At 55.5% G+C, this 24,705-nt stretch overlaps 1 protein-coding gene across 1 annotated transcript; it reads right to left on the bottom strand.

Moving 5' to 3' along the window:
• Positions 1-5,247: 5,247 nt before the first annotated feature.
• On the bottom strand, positions 5,248-9,233 carry MSX1 (msh homeobox 1). The gene is made up of 2 exons (XM_044226218.1): positions 8,674-9,233; positions 5,248-6,393 (listed from the first exon to the last, which is right to left on the bottom strand). The coding sequence occupies exons 1-2, from the start codon at positions 9,140-9,142 to the stop codon at positions 5,951-5,953; spliced, it is 912 nt and encodes a 303-aa protein (XP_044082153.1). The 5' UTR covers positions 9,143-9,233; the 3' UTR covers positions 5,248-5,950.
• Positions 9,234-24,705: the final 15,472 nt, after the last annotated feature.

Here is a 24,705-nt window from a genome sequence, read left to right as displayed (position 1 = left end):
CCTTTGAAATTCATCTTTTTTAAGTATTCATGATCCATGTTTAATTCTATAAATGCCAAGAATCTCACAGAGCATTTCATGTTATACCCATAATAATAGGAAGATATTGTTACCATAATTCTACACTTTATATATGGGGAAAGTGAGACTCAGGGAGGTTAAGTAACTTGCCCAAGGTCACACAGCTAATAAATGCCCAAACCAGGATTCTTAAGACCAGATGGTCTGGCTCCAGGCTGGCGATCCATCACTGTCTTAACCCTGGGGTAGCTAACTGCTTCTCCAAGCACCGCCTTCTCAGTGGGGGAGTGGGGTGCAGTGGAGGGGGGAGTGCTGGGTGACTGGATGGACATTTCCAGATCTTGAGCCTGAGTTCAGCCCAGCCAGAGCAGGCGTGGGATCTGATTCCCTGGAAGGCATTCTAAGACTCTGCAGAGGCAGGAGAAGGCGGGCTGCAGAAGGGGGTGGGAGTGGAGGGAGCATTGTCCCAGAAGAGGAGCCCCAGAGGAGAAAGGAAAGCTGGTCACCGCAGGGCTCAGGCAAGGGAACTCCCAGCAATCCCTCAGGCGGTTCTAACAGCCTTCCAAGTAGAAGCTCTGATCTAAAAGATTGACTCCATGCACCAGCGGAGACTCCTCCCCAGGTCCTCCACATGGTGTACCTCCAGCCAGGCACCCACTGTGCTCTGAGCTGTGCTTTTTGCTCCTGTGTCAAGCTCATCACCCAGTCTGAGTAGCTTCAAAGGGCTTTGGTAGGCCTTTCTTTGGTCGTCCCTTCTTGTGACTGGATGTCCAGAATTTCTGGAGGTTGATCCCACCCCCCCTTCAGTGTCTATCTCTGGGTCTCCCCCACCAAGATTATGCGTGTCTCTCAGTGTCACTAGACTCTGGGTGGCAGAACTTCAGTCGGAACGTTGAAGCGTGCGGCCTTAACAACGTGCGTTTGCCTCTGTAAGCTGGAGCTGTGTGTTTATCAGGATGTGCATGTTTATTGTGGGTTTTGGGTGTGTGTTGGCTTGCGCGTGTTAGCTTTGCGTGTTCAGAGTGTGCAGCATATGTTGATTTTGTATGGTTGGGTGTCTGTTGGTTGTACGCGTATGTGTCACCTTGCATTTGTTTGAGAGGTGTTGTCTGGATGTGAATTTGTCGGCTACGTGTGTATGTGTTGGGTGTGTGTCTGCGCGCTCGCTGGTTGTAGGTGTGTTGGGTGTGCGTCTTGGTTGAACATGGGTTGCATTGCTGTGTTAGATGTGTGTGTGTCGCCGTGTATGTTGGTGTGTTGTTATGCGTTATGCGACGATGATGACGATGACCAGGAGGACGATGAGGACGCGCTAACGTTAACAGCTCTGTGTCGGAGGGAGCCCGCTCCCGCGTCCTGCTCCTGGGCCGCAAAGAGCAGGGGCTGTAGGCCCGCGGGGCCGCGGGAGGGCGCTGTGCAGGAGGCAGGCCTGTGCGATGAGAGGGTCCTCCCAGGCTTGGAGCAGGGGTACTTCGCGAGGCTGGAGGAGTGGAAGCTGTCGAGTGGAGAGAAAGGAAATCCGAGAGTCTGGAGTGGGGACTACGGGGGCTCGGGAGAATGGACATTTGGTGGTCGTGGGTGGGGGGCAGTGAAGGTGTTTCCCAGGAGCGGTCGGAGTCGGGGCTGGGGGAGTGTCCCGGCGGTGCCGCGGTGCGAGCGGCTAGGAGGGCGGGGACGGAGCCGGGGAGGCCGCACGGCCCCGGGGGCCCGGCCAGGCCGGCGCCAGCCGCCAAGTTGAAAGGCGGCCGCAGCCTCTCCTTGCTGTTTCCCACTGCACCCCCGAGGGCTCCAGGCGGGGCGCAGGCCGGGCTCACCTCCGGGCCGCGGGTCACTAGGGGGGGGGGGCATCGTTCGGTGCGGGACCCCTCCAGCCTCACGGTCCGTAAGATTCTCACTTGAGGTCCCCCGCCTCCTGAGTAATTGTCTCCACTGGGCCTCCCGCGCGACCTGGGCCCTCAACCCCGGGGTCAACCGGCGGAGAAATGAGCCCTGATACAAGGCGCTCTGGGCGGGAGCTCTCCAGCCCCACCCAGGCCTCGCAGATCTGCGACTGCCCGGGACCCCGCGGACCTGCGCGGAACGAGAGCGCCCCAGGGCCACTGCCGCGAAGTACTCTCTCCTACCCGGGCTTCCAATCCATGGACCTTGGGGCTTTTCGGTCCAGCCTGCGTGGTCAGAAGCTGAGTTTGCAGGTTAAGCCTTTGCTTCCTCTCCAACAAAACGAAAATGCCGTCACAGACAGCTTGTAGGGCAGATGAGATGTCCGATTTCCCCGAAAAGACGGGCCTTGCTCATGGTCAGAGCACGAAGGAGTTAAATTCGTGGAGCTAGGGCTGGGCTCCCCGAGGCCGGTTTTCCAGCGTCAGGCCCGCTTCGTGGATCTTTTCTAAAACCAAAGAGCTGTTCAGGCACTAGGTGACCCTCAACAAGAGAGGACTGGGCAGTGGGGGAAAGCATAGAAAGCGGCGTGGAATCTATGTTCGAATCCCCCTTTCCCCCTTATGGGCTGTGTGACTCTGGGAAATCACGTAACCTCTCTGGACCGATATACTCTCTTGTTTAAAAAAAAAAAAAAATCCCACAAGGTTCTTGGGAGGCGCGGGGGAGGCGGCTTGCGCAGGAATTCCTCTGGGTGCCATAGGTGGTGACTCTTAGTGAATGATCCGGGGTTTTCTGCCGAAGGAGGAAGCTGATCTGTAAAGGACCAGGCCTGGGAACCCTCTTCCCACTCTGCCTTCTCTTGATAAACAAGCAACTGAGTTCGAAGGACTGGGCTGAGGGAGAAGCGGTGCCGAGCCCTGCCATTTCCCGCCAGACCTGGCGGAGTCTGGCCCAGGGTCTTCAGCCCACATCAGTGCGCCGCTTCGATCTAACCAACATTTATTGGGCACCTTCTGTGTACACGCTGTATTGAAAAAGAGAATTCGAAAACAAAAGCGGGGGAAAGAAAGAGCTAGACGAAAAGAAACAAAAATGGGGAAAGTAGGGGGCACGGGAGGGGAAGGAAACCCGGACCCAAGCCGGCAACGCGGGCGGAGGCGAGCGAGGAGGCCGACGCCAGCGGGGGTCCCCGGCGGGCGACCTCCTCTGCCCGGCAGAGGTGCTGCGTGGGGGAAGGGGGCGCGCCCGCCTCGCCTGCAGCTACCGCCTCTCTGGAGCCGCGGCGCGTCTGCAGAGCGCGAGCCGTTGCTCATTACTACAATTATGTTGCTCTAAGTTTGCCTCGAACCTAAATTGCCAAACTTCGAGGAGCCAGGAGGCCGGGGAGTCCGAGCCAGAGGAGACACCTGATCCTGCCCCACCATTCCCCTACCCACACTAGAGTAAAAGACTCCAGGGCTGCGGACGCACCCTGAACTGGGAAAAATCAGATCCACCACTATTCCCTGGGCGCCCTCTCCCGCGGGGATTTGTTGACTCTTCCCCAATATCCCAGGAGCGGGGAAGCCGTCCCAGGCCCATTTCGCAGGTGAGAAAACTGAGGAACAGAGAAATAGAATATCTTCCCTACCCAAAGTCACGAGGTCAGTAACCAGCAGAGCTGGGATGAACCACGTCGGCTTGTCTGACTTCAAGTTCAATACCATCCCCAGGACAGAAGATTCACCAGGGGTGCTCCAGAAAAGAACCCGAAAAATCTGTAGGAGTCAGTGTCCTGCGCTCCGTCACTCTTGGGTTGCTTAGTTTGTAGAGAGGACACAACTCCTTTCTGTTGTGAACGCAGCGTTGTACCTCAGCCTTCAAGCGTCTTTAAAGGACTACGTGAGTGTGAGACCGTTTTAGGTCTAACTCCTCTCTCCTGGGGAGGAAGAGGCCCAGATTCGGGTTCTGGCCGTGCTTTGGGGAACCCAGGAGTCTGTATGGAGCGGCGAGCTGCGCTCTACCACAAGCTTGATTTCTTTTCTTAAGGAGAAGGAGTTGTGCGATTTTGGGACTTCAGCCCCCGACTCCGGGACTGAGCGTTTGCCAGAGCTATCGAAATTGGAGGATGGGAGACCCAGGGTATCCTGGAACTTGCCCCACACCAGCTCAGAGTCCCGCCGGAGTGTCTGTGCGCAGTTCTGCGCTCTCTTGGAATTCCTAGGCAGAGCTCTGGCCCCTGGGGCTAGAAACCGCTCTATGTGCCCCAGACTTGGTTTCCACCCTGCACCGCGGCCTCTAGCTGTGGAGACGTCCACCCTTCCCAAGTCCAACGCCAGGTATTTGGAGTTCTAACAACCCTTGGCCTGCTGGCTTCCAGGGTTAACGGCTGGCTGCAAAAGCTACCTGTCCTGCGTGGAGTTTTGAGGCGCCGGGGAATGCGGGACTGAAGCAGGGCCGGGGGAGGGAAGGGCACGCAGATCTGGTGAGAATTAAGCCAAGGCCCCTAACTCAAAAGGGAACAGAGCGGTGCCTGGAACATAGTAGACTCTGTTTACTACGAGGTCATTTTCTGCCATCAACATCCTTGCAGAATTCCCCCCAGAAGGCTAAACTGGGCAGCCATTCAAATATATTCTCCTGGAAGCCTGAATTTAACCTACTGTATAAAAGAAAGGCCGAGTTTGTGAGCATTTGGAGGCAGGGGCTCACATAAAGGACACGCCAAGGTGGGAAGTGTACTGTCGCCTTGGGTTTTCAGTAAAGTGTTTTGTTTTGGGGGTCGTAATAGAGAGTGTGAAGGCGTTCACATTCTGGCAGCTCAAAATTAGATCCACAAACCAGGTCTACACCAGTCCAGTGAGTTAGAGAAGCAAAGCAATGGCCTCCACCCCCCACCTGGCCTCCTGTGGGAAAAACAGGTTTGCAGGGGTGGGAATTGTCTGGATTAGCTGTCTACAGTCATCAAACCATTTGGGTGATTTGCTTTGTTTTCATAGACAGGTTAAAAGGGAAGAAAAAAGAAAGAGTCGGTTATGGGTCGCCTGAGCAAGTGTCGATTTCAGCTTAAAGTGAATTGGAAAATTGAGCCTAATTATCCTAGGTAATTGCTTCAATTCTCCACTTGACTTTGCTAACGCAGATCTGTCCTGCGTGTTCCAAAAGACATCCCCCCACTGGTCCCTGAATATCCTGTTGTCACCTTTGAAAGGTGCTGGCGTAAAACTACCATCGAGCTAAAAAGCAATTGTGTATGTGAACAGAAGGCAAGAAGTAAAATTCAAATAAATGCCTAAATGAATGAAGAGATCATTTCTTGTAGCTTAAAATTAATTTATTCAACAAATATAGCTATAATATAAATGATAATAAAATTTCAAATATACAGTATATTACACACAATCCCTTCCAAAGGGATTCTTGAGAGTCACACAAATGTACTGTTAAATAGAACAGGAGTTTTAAATTTTATTTTACAATTTTTTCTGGTACTGGTGAGAGAGGTCCCTTCAACCTACCTTGGCAACGCATCTGTGTCACCCGCCCTCCCCCCCACCGAAGCAGACGTTTTGCAGTTGAAGTTCTCTGAAGTTTTCCGATGGAAGGACCGGGTTTCCATCTCCCCTAACATGCTCTTCTCTTTTTCTCCAACAGTTCTTATTTTCCAAAATCTTCACACGAGAGTTTCTCTGTGCCTCTCCTGCCTGGTGTCAGGATAGTACGCAGCCACCCAGCGCCGATCCAAACACTAACTCTGCTGGGACCGCTGGGAATTCTACACCTCTCTAACCCCATTTTCTCCATCTGTAACACAAAGGGTAGATCTAGATTCTGGAAGAGTGTTAAGGGCCTCTACCAGCCTCTTTGGGGAAGGGGATCAGACATTGGAGAGTGAACGCAAGGAGCAGCCGAGAATAAACCGATAAACCGGAGCAGCGTGAGGGGTTCAAGGGGAAGGAGCCGGGCGGTGCCGAACAAGGGAGCTCCTTGGGGGATGGCTTCTGCCGCTCGCAGGAGCCCGGGGCTGGAGGAATCAGCTAGGACCACAGAGAAGCGACCCTGGGACCCTCTATGTAAGGTGGTACATGCTGTAACCCACGTGGGCTGTGTAGAGTCCCACGGGGGCCACCGGCAGCGCGGCGCGCTGGAAGGGGGCCGAGGCACCGTAGAGTGAAGCGCCCGCCGCGGCCGCTACCGCCGCGGGGCCCCCGAGCGGGAAGGAGAGGCCAAAGGCAGCCGGTGGCAGCATGGGCTTGGCGGCCATCTTCAGCTTTTCCAGCTCTGCCTCCTGCAGTCTCTTGGCTTTGGCGCGGCGGTTCTGGAACCAGATCTTCACCTGCGTCTCGGTGAGGCTGAGCGAGCTGGAGAACTCCGCGCGCTCGGCGATGGACAGGTACTGCTTCTGGCGGAACTTGCGCTCAAGCGCCAGCAGCTGCGCGGTGGTGAAGGGAGTCCTCGGCTTGCGGTTGGTCTTGTGCTTGCGCAGGGTGCAGGCCGGGGGGCTCAGCCGCCCTAGGGGGCCGAGAAAAAGGCAGGGCGTTAAGAGAACGGCGTGGGAGTGTAATCCGCCGACCGAGTAGCAGCAGTAGTCAATAATAACAGCTACTCATTTTCGTGGAGCACCTCGGGGCCAGGCACTGGGAAGAACACTTGGAAAAGGTTTTCTTCAGTTGCCGCACCCGGCGGGGTAGTCGTTCCTGTCTACTTCTCGCGAATGAGGAAACAAAGATTCCAGGTGAAACAGCCGCAGTTTCAAGGCCCAAACTTAACTGGGAAGAGGTGGAACGTCTTAATGCTAGGCGGCTTCTCCAGAAGGCCTTCCTCAGCGGGCTTACTCCCACCCACGCTTGTGTTGGCACGGTAGGTGTTAATAAGGCCGATGGAACTTTAGGCTCTGCGCCCACCCCGAGTGCCCACCGAGTGTTCTGCGCTAGGCTAGGCGGTGGTGCGGCATCCAACCCAGATCTCGGAATTCCACTCTCTCCCTTGGAACAGCATGTTCCTACAAGGTTCTAAGGGCCGTCCCTGGGGACCCGGAGGGGGGGCAAAGCCTGCTGTCAGACTGTCAGGGAGGTGGCACCAGGGCCATTTCTCAAATATGGTGCCAGTGGGGGTGGGAGGGGACTTCTAATTGTCTCCATTGTCTCCTGAGTCTCTCCCACCGCCAGCGCCTTGGCCCTCTGGACACACAAAATTGGGAGTGGGTGGGAGGGGGGGGCTGTAATCACTTGTCCTGACCTGTGTCTCCCATCGCAGAGATCAAAGGTGCCAGGCTTTTTCTTATAGCTTCCAAATGTACCTCAAGGATGGGCGGTGAGGGAGCACCCCCCCCACACACACACAGAGGGCTCCCGCAGGTCTGAGACTAAGTCCTCTGGGCCAGTCAACCCCTGCCACACTGGGCAGCCGAGGCCAGATAAAACGTAGAACAAATTATTTCCAGGACAATAGGGATTGCAAAGACTTTGGGGTCTGGGCAGGGGCCCTAACCGAATTCCCAAATCCGGGAGAGGCAGCTTTCCCTATCCAGCAGCCTCCCTTGGGAAAAATGAATTCAAGTAGAGAATGTTTCACCATGCGGGTTTTGCCTAAGCATGCATTTTTTTTTCCCCGTTGTTGTTGTTGTTGTTGTTTTAAATAATGATCCTTTGGACTCACAGACCACCAGGATATGAGTCAAATGAAACCTCCTGTTAACATTCCCCCTTCTTCCCTGCTCTAGGCCATTGAGAGTCCGGGAAGCAGTTGGCCCCCAACTCGCTTTCCGCCCGGCCGCCCCAGGGGCGGGCGCCGAGGAAAACGTCACTCTCTTCGGTAGGGACAGCACAGCCCGGGGCCACCTTCTCCAGCCATTAGGCCCAGGGAGGGGCTGGCCTTTCAAAGACGTTTAATCCCCTGATAAAAATCATTCCTCAGCATCACGCCATTGAATTCGGGTTGCTATTATGCCGCGCAAAATAATCGGAGGAAACGAGGAAAACTTGGGAATTTCCCGTGCTCCTGAAATATCTCCGAGCGTGTTTGCTGGACAGAGAAGCCGGGGGGCCATGAGGCCTTGGAACGACCCCGAACGCGCCTTTGACGGTTGGAGTCCGCTTCAGTGGCCCCGTCCGTGAGGTTTGGGAGCTTCCCACCCCAATGGAGGGGGCGCCTCCCACTAATTGACTTGGTGCCCCGCCCCCTCCACTGGAACCTGAGCGCCCCCTCCCACTAAATGACCCATCCACCAGGAGCACTAAGTATCTTCCTGAAACTTTAAGGGGGAAGGGGAAATTTGCAAGAGGTTAAGAACCTCTGGGCAAAGAGATGCTTTATTGCGGGGCGTGAGGGCAGTCTTCTACTGCGAGAAAGTGAAACTCTGAGCGCCGGGAAGATGTCCGTACTACTTGGACCCACCCGTAGGGATAACGGCAAAGTAACAGGGTTTGGGGGCAGTTAGGGAATTGGGGACTCCTGGGGTCCTTTGATGGGGGCAGGAGGAGAGGGTGCTCAGAAACCTTGTCCTACAAGTTAATTCCCACCCGCAGCGTCCCCTGGCCAAGGCGGAGAGCCCTCGAAAGTGGACCGAGAGCTGGGTTTCAGCCAGGTCTCCAGCCCTTTAGCTGATGGAGTGCGGAGAGGAGTAAACTCTTCCTTCCAGCCAACCGATCTACAGCACCAGCTCCAGGTACCCAGCTGCAGGTACGCAGCCGCTGGAGACAAGCAGGCGCCAGCGTGCGGCCTGGCGCCAGCGGTTCCCGCATCCCCCGCCCTCGGCCCTCTCCCCCGCCGCCTGGGTTCCTGGCTACTTACTGGCTGGGGGCGGGGAGAAGCGGGGGTTCTGCATCCACGGGGTCCTCTCGGGCTTCTCGGGGCTCTCGGCTTTGACCAGCGCATCTTCTGGCAGCTTGAGAAGTCCTCCCACCGAGAAGTGGCCCAGTGGCCGCGGCGAAGACGGCGCGTCCGGGGCTCCCAGCGACCCGGGCCGGGCGCCCAGGGGCTGCGCAGAGCCGCCCACCGCCTGTACGCCCTCAGAGGCCGCCAGGGCGCTCTCCTTGGCCCCGGGCTTCCTGTGGTCGGCCATGAGCGCCTCCACGCTGAAGGGCAGGAGTGAAGGGGATACTTTGGGCTTGGCCCCCTCCTCGTCTGCGCCCATGGCGGCCGCCGTGGCCGCCGTGGCGCTGGGGACCTGGCCCCCGCCTCCCCCCGCCGGCTTGCCGAAGGCGGAGTCCTCCACTTTGACACCGAGTGGCAAAGAAGTCATGTCAGCAGCCGGGGCCATGCAGAGCCGGGCCCCCCTTCCAGCCGCAGCACGGCCCAGCCGCCGGGCATGGGCTTCGGGCGGGCTGGGAGCGCGGCCGGCCTTTGGGAGCGCCCGGGGCCCTGGCCGGGCGGGCCCTCGCGCGCGCGCCTCCCGCGACTCCCCAGAAGGCCAGCTCCGGCGCTCGGGGCCTGGTTCCTCGCTGGCGCCCCAGCGCAGGCCGAGTTCCCGGGCGCACTCGCCGGCTCCGGGTCGGGCCGCAGCTCCCCAGAGAACTTGTTAATAAGGCGAGGCTAGCGCGGCGGCGGCCAATCAGCACTCGAGGGGGCGGGCCCGGCGCGAGCCATTGGACAGTGCTCCTGCGGACTGGCCCCGAGGCGCACTGGGCCGCGGGGCTCGCGGGACAGGGCCGGGCCCCCGGAGGGCAAAGGAGGGGAGGGGGCGCGAGAGAAACTTTCTTCCGCGCTGTAGCCTGGGCCGCCTGTCTCTTTCCGGGTCCCCGTCGGTCCCTATTTTTCTGTGTTCTTGGGGGACTTTTCTGCCCTCCCCTCTCTCCCACACCTCCCCTTTTTCTCTATTCCTTCCCTGTTTCTCTCCACCAAGGCTTCTCCAACCTTCCTCTTTCAGTCAGCCGCTGGGTCTGTTTCTCTGTGCCCATCCGCTACCTGCTTCCCCTCTTCTCTACCACGACCATTTGAGATGAGTCATTTCATGAGTATTTCTTTTATAGTTGAAAAAATCCGCATGGTTATTTACTCTACTAGAAAGACGGCTTGTTCGTTTCTTTTTCTTAGACGCCTTTATTTTCTTCCTTTTCCCACCTTTCAGATTTTACCTCTGAGTAGAAGTGGGCCTTTGTCTCTTTCTAAGCGCTGGACTGAAGTTTGGCTAAAGAAGCCACGCTCCCGTGGCGTTGTGGAAGCTAAGGATAAGAATACATAATATTATCCCGGGTCGGTAATCGATTTTCATTCATGTGTACTTTTCCCCGCTGTGAACTTCCCCGGGAGGATTACAACACCTATACCCGCGACCAGCTGGGGGAAGGAGCCGCCGGGTCCTTTTGATATAGAACTTATTGAAATAAAACAAGCAGAAACGTCAACAAAACACTGGTCTGGCCTTAACGTGACCTCAGCGCATCCGCGGAAACAAAAACACATCCCTGTCTCTGGGTCTAGGGTGGCACAAGGGTGGGGAGGCACATTTGTGGGAGGGGGCCGGGGTGGGGGCGGAAGAGGATGGTTCCTGGGATGGATCCTTGGTAGCTAGGCTTGAGAACTTTTATTTTGCCAGTTTCGGAGGTAACGTGATTTTTTTTTTTTTCTCTGCTTGGGGGGGAAAAATGGAGGAAAAGGAGTTGGAAGTGTGGAAGACTTAAGATCTATGCAAAATCGGGTCGGGGCAGTTTTCTGCGCCTCCTCTTTATGGCCTCTTATCCCGGGGCCCAGGCCGGCGGCTCCCGGGGAGCCAGCGGCGGTGATTGGCGGCTCATCGGGACCGGCCATTGATGACTGCGGGGTTCTAATCTCCAGGAAACACAAGGGGCTGCCGCGGCCATTTAGGGGTAATTATCCGAGCGCGGAGGGACAGCGAATTCCCTCGCCTTTTAACTGGGCCCAATAAAAGCTGTAGATTAGGGGCGTCCAGATTAAGGAAAATGAATTGCTAGAGCGGGAACTTTATTACCCTGACGGCGTCTGGGGTCTGGCGGGAGGGGTCGGACTGCGGACGCCAGGGTGATCGGCAGCCTCACATCTGTCCATAGGCTCCGGAGATATGTGCAGGCCTTGGGGCGGGTTCAGGAATACTCGCATCTGTGACATTTACGTTTCCAGATTTCTTACTCACCCGGGACTGCAACACAAGCATGGGGCAGGGTTTGGGGCTTTTAGCTGGCACATCGGGCCCAGCTGGAGGCGCGGTGCATCCACGGGGCCTATCTTAAACTCACCGTAGCCCCGGGAGGGGGGCGCGCCGGACGAATAGAGAGTCCTTCCACCGGGCAGTGAAATCGAGGTCCTGGAGGGACGCCTGAGGGTGCAAGGATAGGGGATCGTACGATCCATTTTAGGGCCGACCGAACGGAAGCTGAGCAAGGCTGTAGGCGGAACCCGCTGCTAGCAGGCCAGCCGGGACAGCGAACTTCCATTGCCGCATTTTTAATTTATCTGTAGCTGAAACAACACCCTGCAGCCCAGCCGGAATCTCTGGACTGGGACTAAAGCGGGAGAGGAAATCGAGGGCCCTTGGCTTTTTAGGTTATCGTGTCAAAAGCGAGCCGTGTGTCTTTCTGACCCGGGCTTGCTTTGTTCCACCGTCGTCTCCCATCTCAAAATGTTTGACTCTCAGATCACTTTGAGAACCCTATATAACTAAGAACTTCCTCCGTGGGAAAATACGCATCAGTAAAAACCACTTCAGGGGTTCTTACCCACTTGGAGTCCCCCAGCTAAGAACCCCTGCTTTGGGACAGAGCAGGGGCTCGAACCCCGAGAGTGCAGCGGCGCGGCGCAGAGGGGTCTCAGGGCTGTCTCCCGGGGGCGGCGCTGCGAGACCCAGCGCAGGGCCGGGGGCCGGCCAGCCGGGCGGCGGGAGAAGGGCCGCATCGCTAATTGCGGGGATAAACAATCTGTCACGATCCCTCAGCGCGCCTAATAGGCAGACGAGGATGTTGTTTTTAGGCGCCAGCGGCGGCCGGATCAAAGGCAGCAGCCGGCTCAGGGGCCCTTGAAGTCGCGCCCCCGCCTCCTGGGAGCAGACCGCCTGCGCCCGCAGCCCCCCGGCCCTGCCGCCCGCTCGTAGGCATCCCAAGCAAGTCCTGAACCCCGTGGTATCTTTTTAGGTTCGGTCTGGGTTCGCGTCTGCTCTCGCCGGGCGCGGCGGGCTGGCCGGCTGCATGCGTTGCAAGGCGAGAAGAGTGGGTCTGAAGAGGGAAAGGGGTTCAGAAGAGACTCCACGTGGAGTCAGCGCTCAGAAAAGCGCGCCGCTCTTCCGCCCAGCCACCCTTGAGTTGTGGAGTAGGGACCCCCTCGGCCTCAGAGAAGGGAGTTCGAGAAAAACAATGTCTAGGCGTCTCGGAGCTCGTGGGGTGGGGGGAGGAGAGACACGAGTTTTGGGGCGGCAAGAGGGAGCATTCTCTGCATGTATTTTTGTCTGGGCCTTTCCGGATTTCCCCGTTGGTGGGTTTCTCTAGCTGACAGGGCCGGGGGAGCTGCGCCCGTTATCTCGCCGCCAACACTAACCCCCAGGCGCTTCTGCCCCGGCATTTCTCCGCTCGGCCTCAGCAGCCGAGAAAGCCAGGCTGTAATTCATGCCTGGCAAGGGCAGGGCTGGCCCGCAGCAGATAAAGCTCGGGAACTGGTGCTCGCCTAGCATCCTCGCGCACTGCCCTCCCCTCCCCTCGCGCCTCGCTCCATCCTCCTCAGTTCGAGGAGTCTTAAAGCACTCTCCGTTCCCCCCCCCTCCAACAAAGCGCCTCGGCGGTTAGGATCCTAAAGACGGATGATTGCCTTGCGTCCACTCACTGGGCAGCTAAACTGGTGATGGGTTTGATCTTTTTCCTCCAAATGCTTGGTTTAGGAGGGTGTGCGGGGGTGGAGGAAGGGTGATGTCTTTAAACTCCCCCGTCGTAGGCAAAGACTAGTTTTTAGAGGGATCCGATCTTGAAGAGCGCTGTTACTATCAGGGTATTGCCGCAAGGATCGGAAGAGCCTACAGGCTAGCCCCTCACTTGGGCATTCGTTGTCACCTCCGTCGGGTTTTTGTTTACGCCTCCCCCCACCCTTTCCAGTGCATTTTGTGGCCTCGACCCAGGAATCCCGCGTGCATTTTTAAAAATGTGCAGCTCAGTGGGATCCCCCAGCAATTAGCGAGCCCCAAACAGTCCTCTTTAATAGAATGAATGTGCTATGAAAACCGATTACCCGGAACGATTTATTTTGGTGGGAATTCACCGATCTCCAGGAGGGCGGCGGAGGGGGAGAGAGAGGAGGTATTTGGTCCTGAGGTTGGGGGTGGTTGGGGGAGGGTGTTAACGGGTAGACAGAAAGCACCAACTCGGGATCCCCCCGACCTACAGAGAGGGCCTCCCAACGCCTCGTCTTCCAGTCTTCTGGCCTCTGTCGCCTGGAAGTAAAGGGCTGGGAGTCAGAGGTTTGGGAAACTGTCTGGGAGTCACTGATGGTATCCTTCGGGAGGATTTCACAGCTTCCCAGAGAAAAACTCTAAAGAGCTGGGAACTCCAGGGGGTATTCAGCTACTGGCTGAATATCTACAGCACGGATCCAGATCAAAATGCTTTCTGCTTTCCCGGGACCTAGGCAGAACTGAAACCTTTTAAGAGTTTAGGAGCCCTTCTTTAACATAAAGTCAAAAAAAAAAAAAAAAAGAAAGAAAGAAAGAAAGAGAGAGAGAGAAGAAGAAAAGAAAGACAAAAAAAAAGAAAGAAAGAAAGAAAGAGAAAGAAATAGAAAAAACTACTTGTAAAAAATGTTTTCTCCTCCTTTCTAATTCCTCCGCCTTAAGTCAGCCCAGCTTTTTGGATGCAACTGCCCAAGTGCGGTGGATTTCACCCAGCGCCAGGAAGAAATAGACAAGTCCGACTCCCCGCTTCTTCCCCCTTTCCCGCCCTTCCCCCACTGGCTTCTTTCCCCTAGCTCAGGCTGGGGCTTCCTTGTGTCTTTAAGTTCGGAAGCGGGTGAGGGGGCCTGGATCGGCGGGGGAGAGAGGGGGCCCCCTTTCAAATGGCCCAAATTAATGTGATCGCGACATGAGGGTGCACTTGGGGAAGATGAAAGCGGAGGCCGGCCGGCTCCTCCTAGAGCTCTATAATTATAGATAATATATCCCATTTCAAAGCAATTAGACCAATCAGGCGTAACGAACCACTTTGCTGCCGACGAATAACAAAGGCGCACGGTTATTTAAGCCTGGAGATGTCAGGCAGACCCCGAGGCTCCGGGGGCCGACCAAACGTCTTCCATCCTGGCTCTGCCCTCCCTGCGCCGAGGACGGCCTGCCCTTCTCCCCGCCAGGCGCTGCCCAGCCCGGTTGAGGGCCCCGTCTCGGTTCTGACAAGGGTTAGGGGATTGGAGGGAATGGGGAGAAGAGAATTTGACTTTTATTGAGCTGGTGTCAGGCCTCTCGTTAGAGGTCTCGAAAACTTTATCCGATTTAATCCTCTCAGCCCTGGAAGACGCGCACTATTATAGTCCCCGCCCCCCATGAGAAAACAGAATCAGGGAGGTAAAGCGTCGTGTCTTCCCCGGGATCACACAGCTAGTTAGTGGTGCCGTCGGGATCTGGATGTAGGTGGGTCTGAACCCCCGAAATGCACTCCTTACACTGCAGGGAGCGATCTCTCTCACTGCACTTTCAAGAGATGAAATGAATGCATTGAAATACGGAAGGTGCCGGCTGCTTTTGGTGGCACCTCCTCCTAGCCCCGCCCCCAATCCGCAAAAATTTGTGTTGGGTTCAGCTCTTAGTGCACTTCTCTCCTGCTCCTCCCCCATTGCCTACCACCTGCTTGAGAATCTTGAACAGTTTTCAGTTTTTGTATGAATTTATCAAAAGCCCAGGATCTCCGTTCTCTCAGAGAAGAGAATGGACACGGAGTGTGAGATGGACCAGCAGCCAATGGCTGAGGATCAGTTTTTCTGAGCCTCAGTTTATTCACTTTAAAATGGGCAGGCTCTTTCCCCGCTCAGATACAGTGAGCTCGGCCCTTGGCACTCCCTCAGCTGCTCACCAGGCCAAGCTGCTGACTCCCGCTCTGTGGCAGATTCCTGGCCCTGCTGTGAGCACTTGGCATGGGGGGTGGGGGTGCTGGGGCCTTCCTCTGGACTGGGGGATCCCACCCCTGCAGGAAAATCCAGGGAGGCCCAAGGTACTTGTGTTGGTGAGGAACCTGGGATTTCATCCCCAGTTCTGCAATCCTGGGAAAGAGACAGAGGGAAAGACACAGACAGGCTGGAAGGCAGAGAAGCCCAGGCAAAGAGAGACAGCCCACAGCCACGGATACAGCCGTGCTGACAGCCAGGGCCTCCGGCCATCCAGGCACTACTGAAAGATGATGTATTAAGTGAAATGGAAGGCCAGTTTGGGGTACCAAGGAAATCCAGAGCTGACACTAGAAAAGAGAGCCCTGGAGGGAAGCCTAGGGAGTGGCCCTCAGAAACATGGAACTGGCCTGCCATCAAGGCAGCCCACAGAACTTTGTGGGATGCATCCCTTTTGGGAGGAGGGGTGGAGAATGAGGTTGGAGGAGCCCACCCATGGCCCCTCTCCCACCCCAACTCCCACACCATGCCTCTTTCTCTGGTCTCTCTCTCCTGGGTCCCTGGCTTCTGACATTCCTTCCCTACATCCTCACTCTCTCTCACTCCAGAAGGGACTATTTCTTGATCTTTTAGGATGGATCTCACAGCCTCTATCTCTCCCTCTCTGTGATCTCTGTCTGTGATTCTGTCTCTCTCCTGTGCCATGTTTCTTTTCTTCACTGCCTGTCTGTCCCTTTCTCAGATGGAGTCTCCCTCACCACCACTCCACCCCCGTCATGCACCCATGATTTAGTTAGAATTACTGCCCTCAAGTCACTCGGAAGCTAATGCAACTCCAGACAGTTCTTTCTGCAGACAGTGTCCCATCTCTGGAGCAGCCTTTGAGAGCACTGGGGAAGCATCCCTCCCCACTCTGGCTCCTACCTCTCCTACCAATGGGCTGGAGCTAGTAATTTCTCCTCTGAGTCTCAGTTTCCACATCTGGACTTGAGCTGCACAATACACCTTCCTCCTAGGGCCAGTGGGAGGGTAGGAAAGGAGGGTGGCAAAAGTGCTGCTCTGTGGAAGGCCATTGGCCCTGCTCTGCTCTGGACCCAGGAAAGGACACCAGACTCCACCTCACTTGGCCCTTCCCTCCTGACCTGACCTGCTATCTCCAAGAGGATGACCCCTCCCCCCCCAAAAGTCTCAACCTTTTTGCACTTTCTTTGCACCAAACGTCAGCCATTGGAAAAGACAGCAACTGGCCTCTGCCCTATGCACTCCTCCCTCCCTCGGCCCCGAGATCTTGAGAACCTGGAGGCTCCCTTTCCTTGCCTGTCAACTGGGACCAGGATGTTCATCCCCTGAAGTGAACTGAGGTGCTCCCAGAGCCGCAGCAGCCGCCCTCCTGAGCAGAGTGAAGGGCTAGGGGAGGCAGTGGCTGGGACCCTTCCAGCATGCTGTTAGTGCTCAATCAGTACTAAGTGGAACACCAGTGTTGCATAGATAGATAGAGATACTGAGGCCCAGATAGACTGGGACTAACAGAACTGGCAGAAATGGCACTAAAATGCGGATTCCCCAACCCTAACCCAGTGTTCATCCTTCCCCACCTCCCTGGGGGGGGGCGGTGGGTGCTGGTGGGAACCCACCCTGACTGAGCACCCGCATGTGCAAGATGCTTCAAATGCCTTAGTACAGTTACTTCTTTTTTTTTTTAGATTTTATTTATTTATTTGACAGCGAGAGATCACAAGTGGGCAGAGAGGTAGGCAGAGAGAGAGAGAGGAGGAAGCAGGCTCCCTGCTGAGCAGAGAGCCGGATGTGGGACTCAATCCCAGGACCCTGAGATCATGACCTGAGCCGAAGGCAGTGGCTTAATCCACTGAGCCACCCAGGCGCCCAGTACAGTTACTTCTCACAACAATCCCCGAGGTGGGCATCTCTCTTTTTAGCTGAGAAAACCTAGATTTGGAGAGTTGAAGTCGCGTGCTGCAGGCCGCGCTGCTGGGCATCGCAGGCGCCGGGACAGGTTTCAGCACAGACGACTTCCGCTGTGCCACGCATGTAGGAAAGAGTGGGAATTGTCTGGTGGCGCCCTTCCAGCCTCTGGCACCGGGCAGGTGAGCCGCGGAGGTTGTAAATGCCGGCGGCTTTGTTCCAGTTCTGTTTTCCTTCACCTCCAGCGGGTTTGGCGCTGCGTTGTCCAGGGAGAGGTTCCCCAGACCCGCAGGTTTCTGGTGCGCGCTGAGGGGCGGAGTCAAACTCCAACAGAGCCACGCCCCCTGGGATCGCGGATTCCGGGGCCCAGCCTGCCACTGACCGCAGCCAGTGGACAGCGCCCGCCCAGACCCCAGTACTTGCATCCCTATATTGGACCCTGCTTTGTCGTGCTCCTGAGACTGTATGAGGAGGATCTGAGTCCAAGGAAACTGGAAAACTGAACACCGGAAGGCGAGGATGGGGAACTAAGTCTTGTTAATAGCAGTTAACACCTAGTGACAATTACTATTGCCAAGCACTGTTCTGAGCTCGTAATCTTGAAGCTTTTATCCAAGCAGCAAGTCTGCTTGTATCCCTTGTTTACAATATGGAGAAATTGGAGTTAAATATTTACAGGAGCAAAACAACAACAACAACAACAAAAAGACATGAAATGTTCTAAGATTTCTCCTGGCACCACAGGGTATTTTCAGTGCGCCCCACAGCATACCCCATTTTCAGACGTACCCCACGTTAGAGACCCCTACCCTCGACTCCCTGATGGGAGAAAGGCAAAGAACGCAAAGCCTTGCCCCTCCACAGAGCGTGGTGTTTCCGGCTGCCCCGCTCTGCCCCGCTCTGATCCCCATGAGTGGGCATCGGTCTCGCTTCCCCTAGCAAGCTTGTGTGGGCCCCCGGGGCTAGCACCAGGCTGCCTTAAAGAGGGGACACTTCAGAGGAGAAGTGAATGGATGACTAGCGGATGACAGAAAACCTTCAGCACCAACCAGACTCCTAGCCCGGAGCATCCCTCCCCACTGTGCCAGCTGCACATAGGGCCAGAGAGCTGAACCTTAGGGTTAACGGTAAAGACAGACCCTTTTAGTGCAGATCGAATAGTTCTTGAATGATTCTTTTAAAAGGGCAATGAAGTCACCCCCTCTATTGCTGGCTCGGCCGCCTTTAAATCTTTGAACCTGAAGGGGAGTTCTAGCTGCCTCTTCCTCTGAAGATAGGCATCTGGAGCCCAAACGGATTACACAACGTACTTGGTGTCCCTCCCAAAGTCCTGGCCGAGGAGGCCACCTCCGCTCCGCAGCGCCTCCCCTGGCCGCGTGGGGAATGCCAAGTGTCGGGCCTGAGGAGGCTGGGAGGTCGCGGCCCTGGGGCGTTTATCCACAGGCCCTACCCTCCTCGGAATGCTGAATTTCCCTCCCCGGGCCTTTCTGGGGGTGCAGAAGTATTCCCTAGCTTCTCAGGCAGGAACGCGCAAACTCTCACAGGGCACCTCCCCGGCCGATGCTGCTCCCAAGCCCCTTGGGCTTCTCTTTTCCCAGCCAGGGGTGCGCGACAGCCCACCTGAAGGGGACCCTTTCCATCCCTGGGGAGACCTCCTATCTGATGGAAAGGTAGGCCCCTGGCCTCAGCCCAATTAAGTGAAAAGAGATCCGGCCTTATCAGGTTCAGGGGTAGTCCCCGGCGGTGGTCCCGCGGCGGCCCCGGAGGGTCGCTGTCTGTTTGATTTTCCGGCTCAGACACACTTGTTTAAACAGACCCCTCAGGGCCTCCAGTAACCTGAGCCAGCAGGGAGCGTGATTGCCAGGTAAGGGGAGGCCGCTGGGGATTGGGGGAGGGAGGAGGGCGTCCGGTGGGAGAGAAGCGGAGGAGGCCACCTTTAGAATCCCAAGAAGTCTCCGCGGAGTTACTGGCCTTCTCTAGCCTCCCTTTCTTTTTCTAGGTGATGATTAATTGAATAAGAACATCTCCTAGGAGCGCCTGGATGGCTCAGTGGGTTAGAGCCTCTGCTTTTGGCTCAGGTCATGATCCCAGGGTCCTGGGATGGAGACCCGCATGGGGCTCTCTGCTCAGCGGTAAGCCTGCTTCCTCCTCTCTCTCTGCCTGCTTCTCTGCCTACTTGTGATCTCTGTCAGATGAATAAATAAAATCTTTAAAAAAAAAAAAAAAAAGAACACCTCCTAAGTGTTTGGAGCTGTTCCTGACACAGCCCCAGGGACTCAGGGCAGTGCTTGGCTCGTCCGCTCCTGCCTACACGGCCTTCCCCCAACCTACCCACCCAGCCCCAGGCGGCTACTGCTGTGCCCTTTCAAATTGATGAGAAAGTGGGCGTCCAGAGAGGTTCAGTGACTTAGATGGGCCAGTGTCTAGAGACACCACCCCAAACCAGCCCTCTGACCCCCAAGCAGTGTCCTTTCATCCCTACCACACCCTGAGCCTGGCTCCCAGCTCCCGCTTAGTGCCCTGCACCTGCGTGGTGTAGGGAGGGGCACAGACCCCTGGAGGTGCGGTCCCAAAGTCTGCAGACCCCTCAGCAGGGCATGTGAGGCTCCTGGGGATCTGGGATCCATGCCCTCCTTCTCCCCTCATCTCTCTCTACCCTCCCTCCTTCCCTCTCTCCCTTCCTCTGAAACCTGGCTCAATCCTACAGCCAGCCATCCAGGCACCCTGCCTGGGGGTGGAGGCGGGGAGAGTCCCTAGGTGTTTCCTCTTCTCTCAGACACCTTCAGAGCTCCATTCCTCTCTTCCTCCAAGATCTCTGCTGCAGTGTGGCTTTCTCAGAGAAGGCTCCCTGGACCACCTTCTCTAAAGGCTCCAGAACTCTCCCCCAGACAAAGGGCCCGTCTATCCTGCTGATTCTTCTCCATAACACGTGCTGCCATTGGACATTTTATGATCTCTTTCTTTGTTTGTTATTTGTCTCGCCCCCTTCACACTGAGCCCCATCAGGGTGAATTCACCAAGCACGGGGCTCAGCACATAGCAGACACTCAGGAAGTATTTTCAAATGACTGAAAAAAAAAAAATCTCCCACATACTTGCTGTGGCTTTAACAAAGTTGCTGATTTCTTCCTGTCTTGGTTTTCTCATCTGGAAAATGGGCCTAATGCCATCTGCCCACCTTATGTTGTGAGGAATACACAAGAGAAAGCAAGTGAAGTTCTTGGCACGGTGCCTGGCACTGAGGAAGCCTGAGGTAAAATTTGTTTTCTGACTATAAGAGGTCAGTGGGCTTTCCAGAAGATTCCTGTCACACGATGGTCTGTCACGCAATGGCACGATGTGACAGGAACAGCCACCGTGACTGAGGTTTATAGCATATCCCGGAAGATACACCCACTTTCCCATCTCACACGTTATCTGAGCCTTGCAATGACGGGGAGATGTTTGAAACTTTTTCTAGGGAGAAGGTCGAGGCTCAGAGAAGTCAAGACACTTGTCCAGATGCAGCACAGCTGGGGAACTCTCATGGTCCTGCTCCAAATCCCCATCCGGAGAATGGCAGCTTGTAAGCTGATACCCTCAGACATGACCTGGGTGCTGTCCTTGGAAGGACTGGCGTGTAAGTTCACATCGTGGGGTTCCCTCTCAGGTGCCAAGTAGTTCCCTGGAGAAGGATGACCCTGGGGCTCAGGCAGCCTGTGAAGTGGGGGCTGGGAGGACCGGACACAGTCTGGATGTGCCAAGTGGGAGAGAATAAGCCAGTTCAGAAAAGAACAGCAGGGAGGTGGGAAGGGGCAGGGTGTGCAGGGTGTGAGGTGGGGAAGCAATCCCAAGTCTTCCACAGCTACCCTCCCTGCCTATTGACATTCCCAGATGCTCTGGACTTTTGATCGGAGGACAGCATGGGACAGCGTGGGGCTCCCCTGGACTCCATTCCCCCAGCGATAATAGTCATTACATTACAGCTGCCTTCTCAAGTCCTCATTATCCTGTTTACAATCCTTCCAGAAAAACAAAACCAGCCCAGCCCACCCCTCCCCACTTCTCAGGCAAGGGTGTTCCTTCTACTTTCTGAGTACAGAGAGAAAACCTCTCCCTGAGACTCTCAACGGATCTGGGCAGTGATTCCTGCGTGGAGCCTCTGGTTGCCTGTGGGGGTGTATTGATGCCTTTCTATCCTGTGGGGCAAACTTGGAAGAATTCTTTGGACTGACACTTAGACTTCACCCTCACAGCGTGAAGAAGGCAGTGGAGGGAGAAGGTGGTGATGTTGGCTTTGTGGTAAGCCCTTTCATCATCTCAGTGACTGTGTCCTCCAGCCCCTAAACCCAGGCACCATTAACCCACTTAACAGATGAGAAAATAGGGGCATCAAGAGGCTGTGGCTGAAGACAAGGGGCTCACTGAACTGGGTTTGCTTCCAACCTCAGGCACGAGGAGGATATTAATGGCGTAAGGATTGCCCACCATGAGACTCGCTCCTTGAATCCTCCTGGCTACATGGGGCTCGCGCTGGGCTCTCCATTTCAGGGGAGGCAAAATTGGTGGATCAGGTACTGAGAGCGAGGGAGGATCTGAACCTTGCAAAGGAGGCTCAGGCCAACAAACCGAGAGGAAACAAATGTTTTGTACTGTGGTTGTTCCCTCCCCACATGTGCATGGATGTCCAAGGCGGGGACAGTAGGCCCCTCAGCTCAGCTGGTGCAGCTGGGGCAGAATAGGTCTCAAACACCAAGGCCAGCTCTGGGTCTCAGCTAGTGAGGGAGCCAGATGCAAGGGAGGGGGAAGGTGGGGGAGAACAGAGGAGGAAAGGAGGGGGCATCAAAGATGTCCCCTGCTCTGCCACGTTTGGTCTGTGGTCCGTGTGTAAGGCCCGGGGTGGGATGGGGGTGGGGGTGGCTTCCAAGAGGAGCCTTCGAGGAGCTTGACCGTCCTCTACAGGATGCCAGGGCACTTCTGAGCAGAGACTCAGGGCTTCCCATGAGAATTTTAAAAAATAGAAATCATGCTACAGAATGCCAGCAAGTAAAGCATCCCACCCCCTCTGCCTCTGCTGACACTTCTCAGACTTGATGCCATTCACTCTTCACCTCTGCCCCAGAAGGGGGGATTGCAGTCCTGATTTCTGGAAGATGGGTTCAGCGGCTTGCTGGAAGCCATCCAGCGTCCTCACTGTATAGGGTCCATGTGATTCTGAGAGACTTGGCCCCACCCCCTGAGAATTGGAATTGAGGTTGTTGCCTTAGGACATGTGTTCATTTCCAAGGGCAGCGTAGGGAGCACCACAGAATGGAGGGCCTAAAACAGAAATATGGTTTCTCACAGTTCAAGAGGTGAGCGTTCCACGATCAAGGGGTCTGCAGGGCCTCACACTCTCTGGGCGGAGGCCCTCCTGGTCTCTTCCTGCCTCAGTGGTGGCCAAGGATCTTCTGTGGTTCTTGGCTTGTAGACACAAGCCTTTGCAGGATCCGCCTCATATGGTCCGTCTGTGTTCACATCATCCTCCCTCCATGTGTCTAAGTTTCTCTCTTAAGGTCCCACCACCTTCTTGGGTATGGCCTTGTCCTCACTTGATTTCTTCCTCTGAGATGTCATCTCCCAAACAAGGTCCTACTGGCTGGTATGAAGGCATGGGAAACAGTTAGGACTTCAACATATTTTGGGGGACAATACAATGCAACCCACAACAGAAAGTGTGTGTGCACCCCTTTTCTCCCAGGGAGCTCTGTGGGGCTGCTGGAGACCCAGACTCTGAGGATACCCAGCTCAGAGCAGAATCATGACAATAATAACTCCTTAAGATGACACAGTGCCTTCACCACCTTTGGCAGAGCCTTGCATGACTTCTGCAACCACTAGACAGGAATCTTTATGCCCATTTTACAGACGAGGAGATGAAAGTTCAGGAGGGTTAGCAGTATCATCTGGGCCTGCAGCACTACCTGCCTGACTCCACCACCCGGGTTGGGGTGGGCAGGCAAGGGTTAAGGCAGATACAGGGCAGGTGGGCCCCGTCCAGGTCCCGCTGACTCACTGGGCTTGCTTGCTGTGGGCACTGTTAGTTGCCTGGGAGCTGATTAAGATGTCACAGAGGATTATGATGTCAGGTGCAAGAATCACGCTCCAGGAGGGGTGACTGCTGGGCTGGGAGGGGGGTTACCCTAGCAACGGAGATGGGACATCCATGCAGAGCAGTGGCACAGTGTGGGGGGACGAGCCTGAGATTTGGGGTTACTCGGTCCAGGGTACGAATTCAAACCCCTCAGCCCCACCAGCTGGTGACCTTGTGTGAAACGGCTTACCTTCCTGAGTTTCTCGTTCCTCATCTACAAGATGGAGAATATTCTATCCCGGGGAGTGGGGAGCATTGTCACATGGAACCACCAAGGAAAATCCCCTGGCCTCTACAAGCGTTTGCCAAATGGTGGTGGTCTCCGGGGAGCCCAGGCAGTCATTAGCTCCAGAGACAGGGCTCAGGCATGGGCAGGCTTGCCAGAGGTAGCAAAGGAGGGTGCCAAGCCACCTCACTGCCAAGAGCTGGGGCCACTTAGAAGACAGCATCACCTGGCATGGAAGAGCCCTTGAGTGGCCCTCTTTGTGGTGACCAGTGGGAGGTCAATGGCTCTTCCTGGTCCCCTCGGCTCTGCTCAAATAGTGCTGACTGCGACCCATACCACCCACCCCCTTGTCGCTTTCCCTCTTCTGCCACGCAGCCCATTCCTTTAGATCCCCAGAAACCAGCCCAGCACCAGGGAAATGTTTGAATACATGAAGGGAAAAAAATGTATGTTTTCTCAACTCCCCCCTTCATGTCTCAGAACAAATTTCTTTATCTTTGAGGGAGAAATACTCCACCTCTTCTGCAAAGCTGCCCATCCTCAGCACCCGTAATTCTAATCCACTTATTTTTCCAAGCCCTGACTTTCATTTATTTACCCACCCACTCAGCCATCTACCCACCCAGCTATTCAGCCACCTGTCCTTCCACGCATCCATCCCTTACCCATCCATCCACCCCTCCACTCATCCAACCATCCACTCAAGCACCCACCCATCCACTCATCCACCCATCCATCCATCCATTCATGTATGTATCCATCCATCCATCCATCCATCCATCCATCCATCCATCCATGATTTTTATTCACTCACCCACCCATTCATCTACCCATCCATTTATCCACACCTGAACCAATCTATCCCCCACACATTCGAGTCTCCATCTGTCCACCTACCTATTTATTCACCTACCTATTTGTCCCACACCCATCCCCCATCAGGGCTATAGACATGTGAACACCTGTCCCTTAGCCACCATGTCCTGCGCTAGCTCTGAGAGGCCCACAGTGTCAAGTCAGACTGGGATCCTGGCCTAAGGAATTCTCAGTCTTGTAGGGGTGAGAAAACATGAATGCCAGTAGCTGGATGCGTAGGAGCGGGTGAAGAGAATGAATGACCAGGTAATGGGGCTTACAGAAGAAAGAGAAGCACTTTACTTGGGAACCAGGAAAGGCTCCCTGGAGAAGCAAGAACTAAAAGGGGAATTTGGGCAGGAGAGGTGAGCAATGGGGCAGCCAGGAAGCAGTTCACTTTTCCATGCTTCACCACGTGCTGATGTCTCCTCCCCTTCGTGGAGCTCTCACACAGGCCCAGAGAGGTTAAGTAACTCTCCAAATCACCCAGCCTCTGAGTGGGAGAGCAGATTTGAGAAGCTCAGAGTGCAGCTCCTCAGAGAGGTCTTGGTATAGCTTGAGCTGCCCATTTTCTATCACGCTTCCTTCTACCTGTGTCTGTTGTCTCTTTCCCCCACTGCAAGGTCAGCTCCATGAGGGCAGGGAGCTTGCCTTGCTCCCTGCTCAGTCCCCAGAGCCTGGAGTG

This window comes from Neovison vison, chromosome 11 (assembly GCF_020171115.1).
Source record: "Neovison vison isolate M4711 chromosome 11, ASM_NN_V1, whole genome shotgun sequence".
NCBI classification, from domain to species: Eukaryota; Metazoa; Chordata; class Mammalia; order Carnivora; family Mustelidae; genus Neogale; species Neogale vison.
This window is presented reverse-complemented; position numbering and strand designations above follow the sequence as displayed.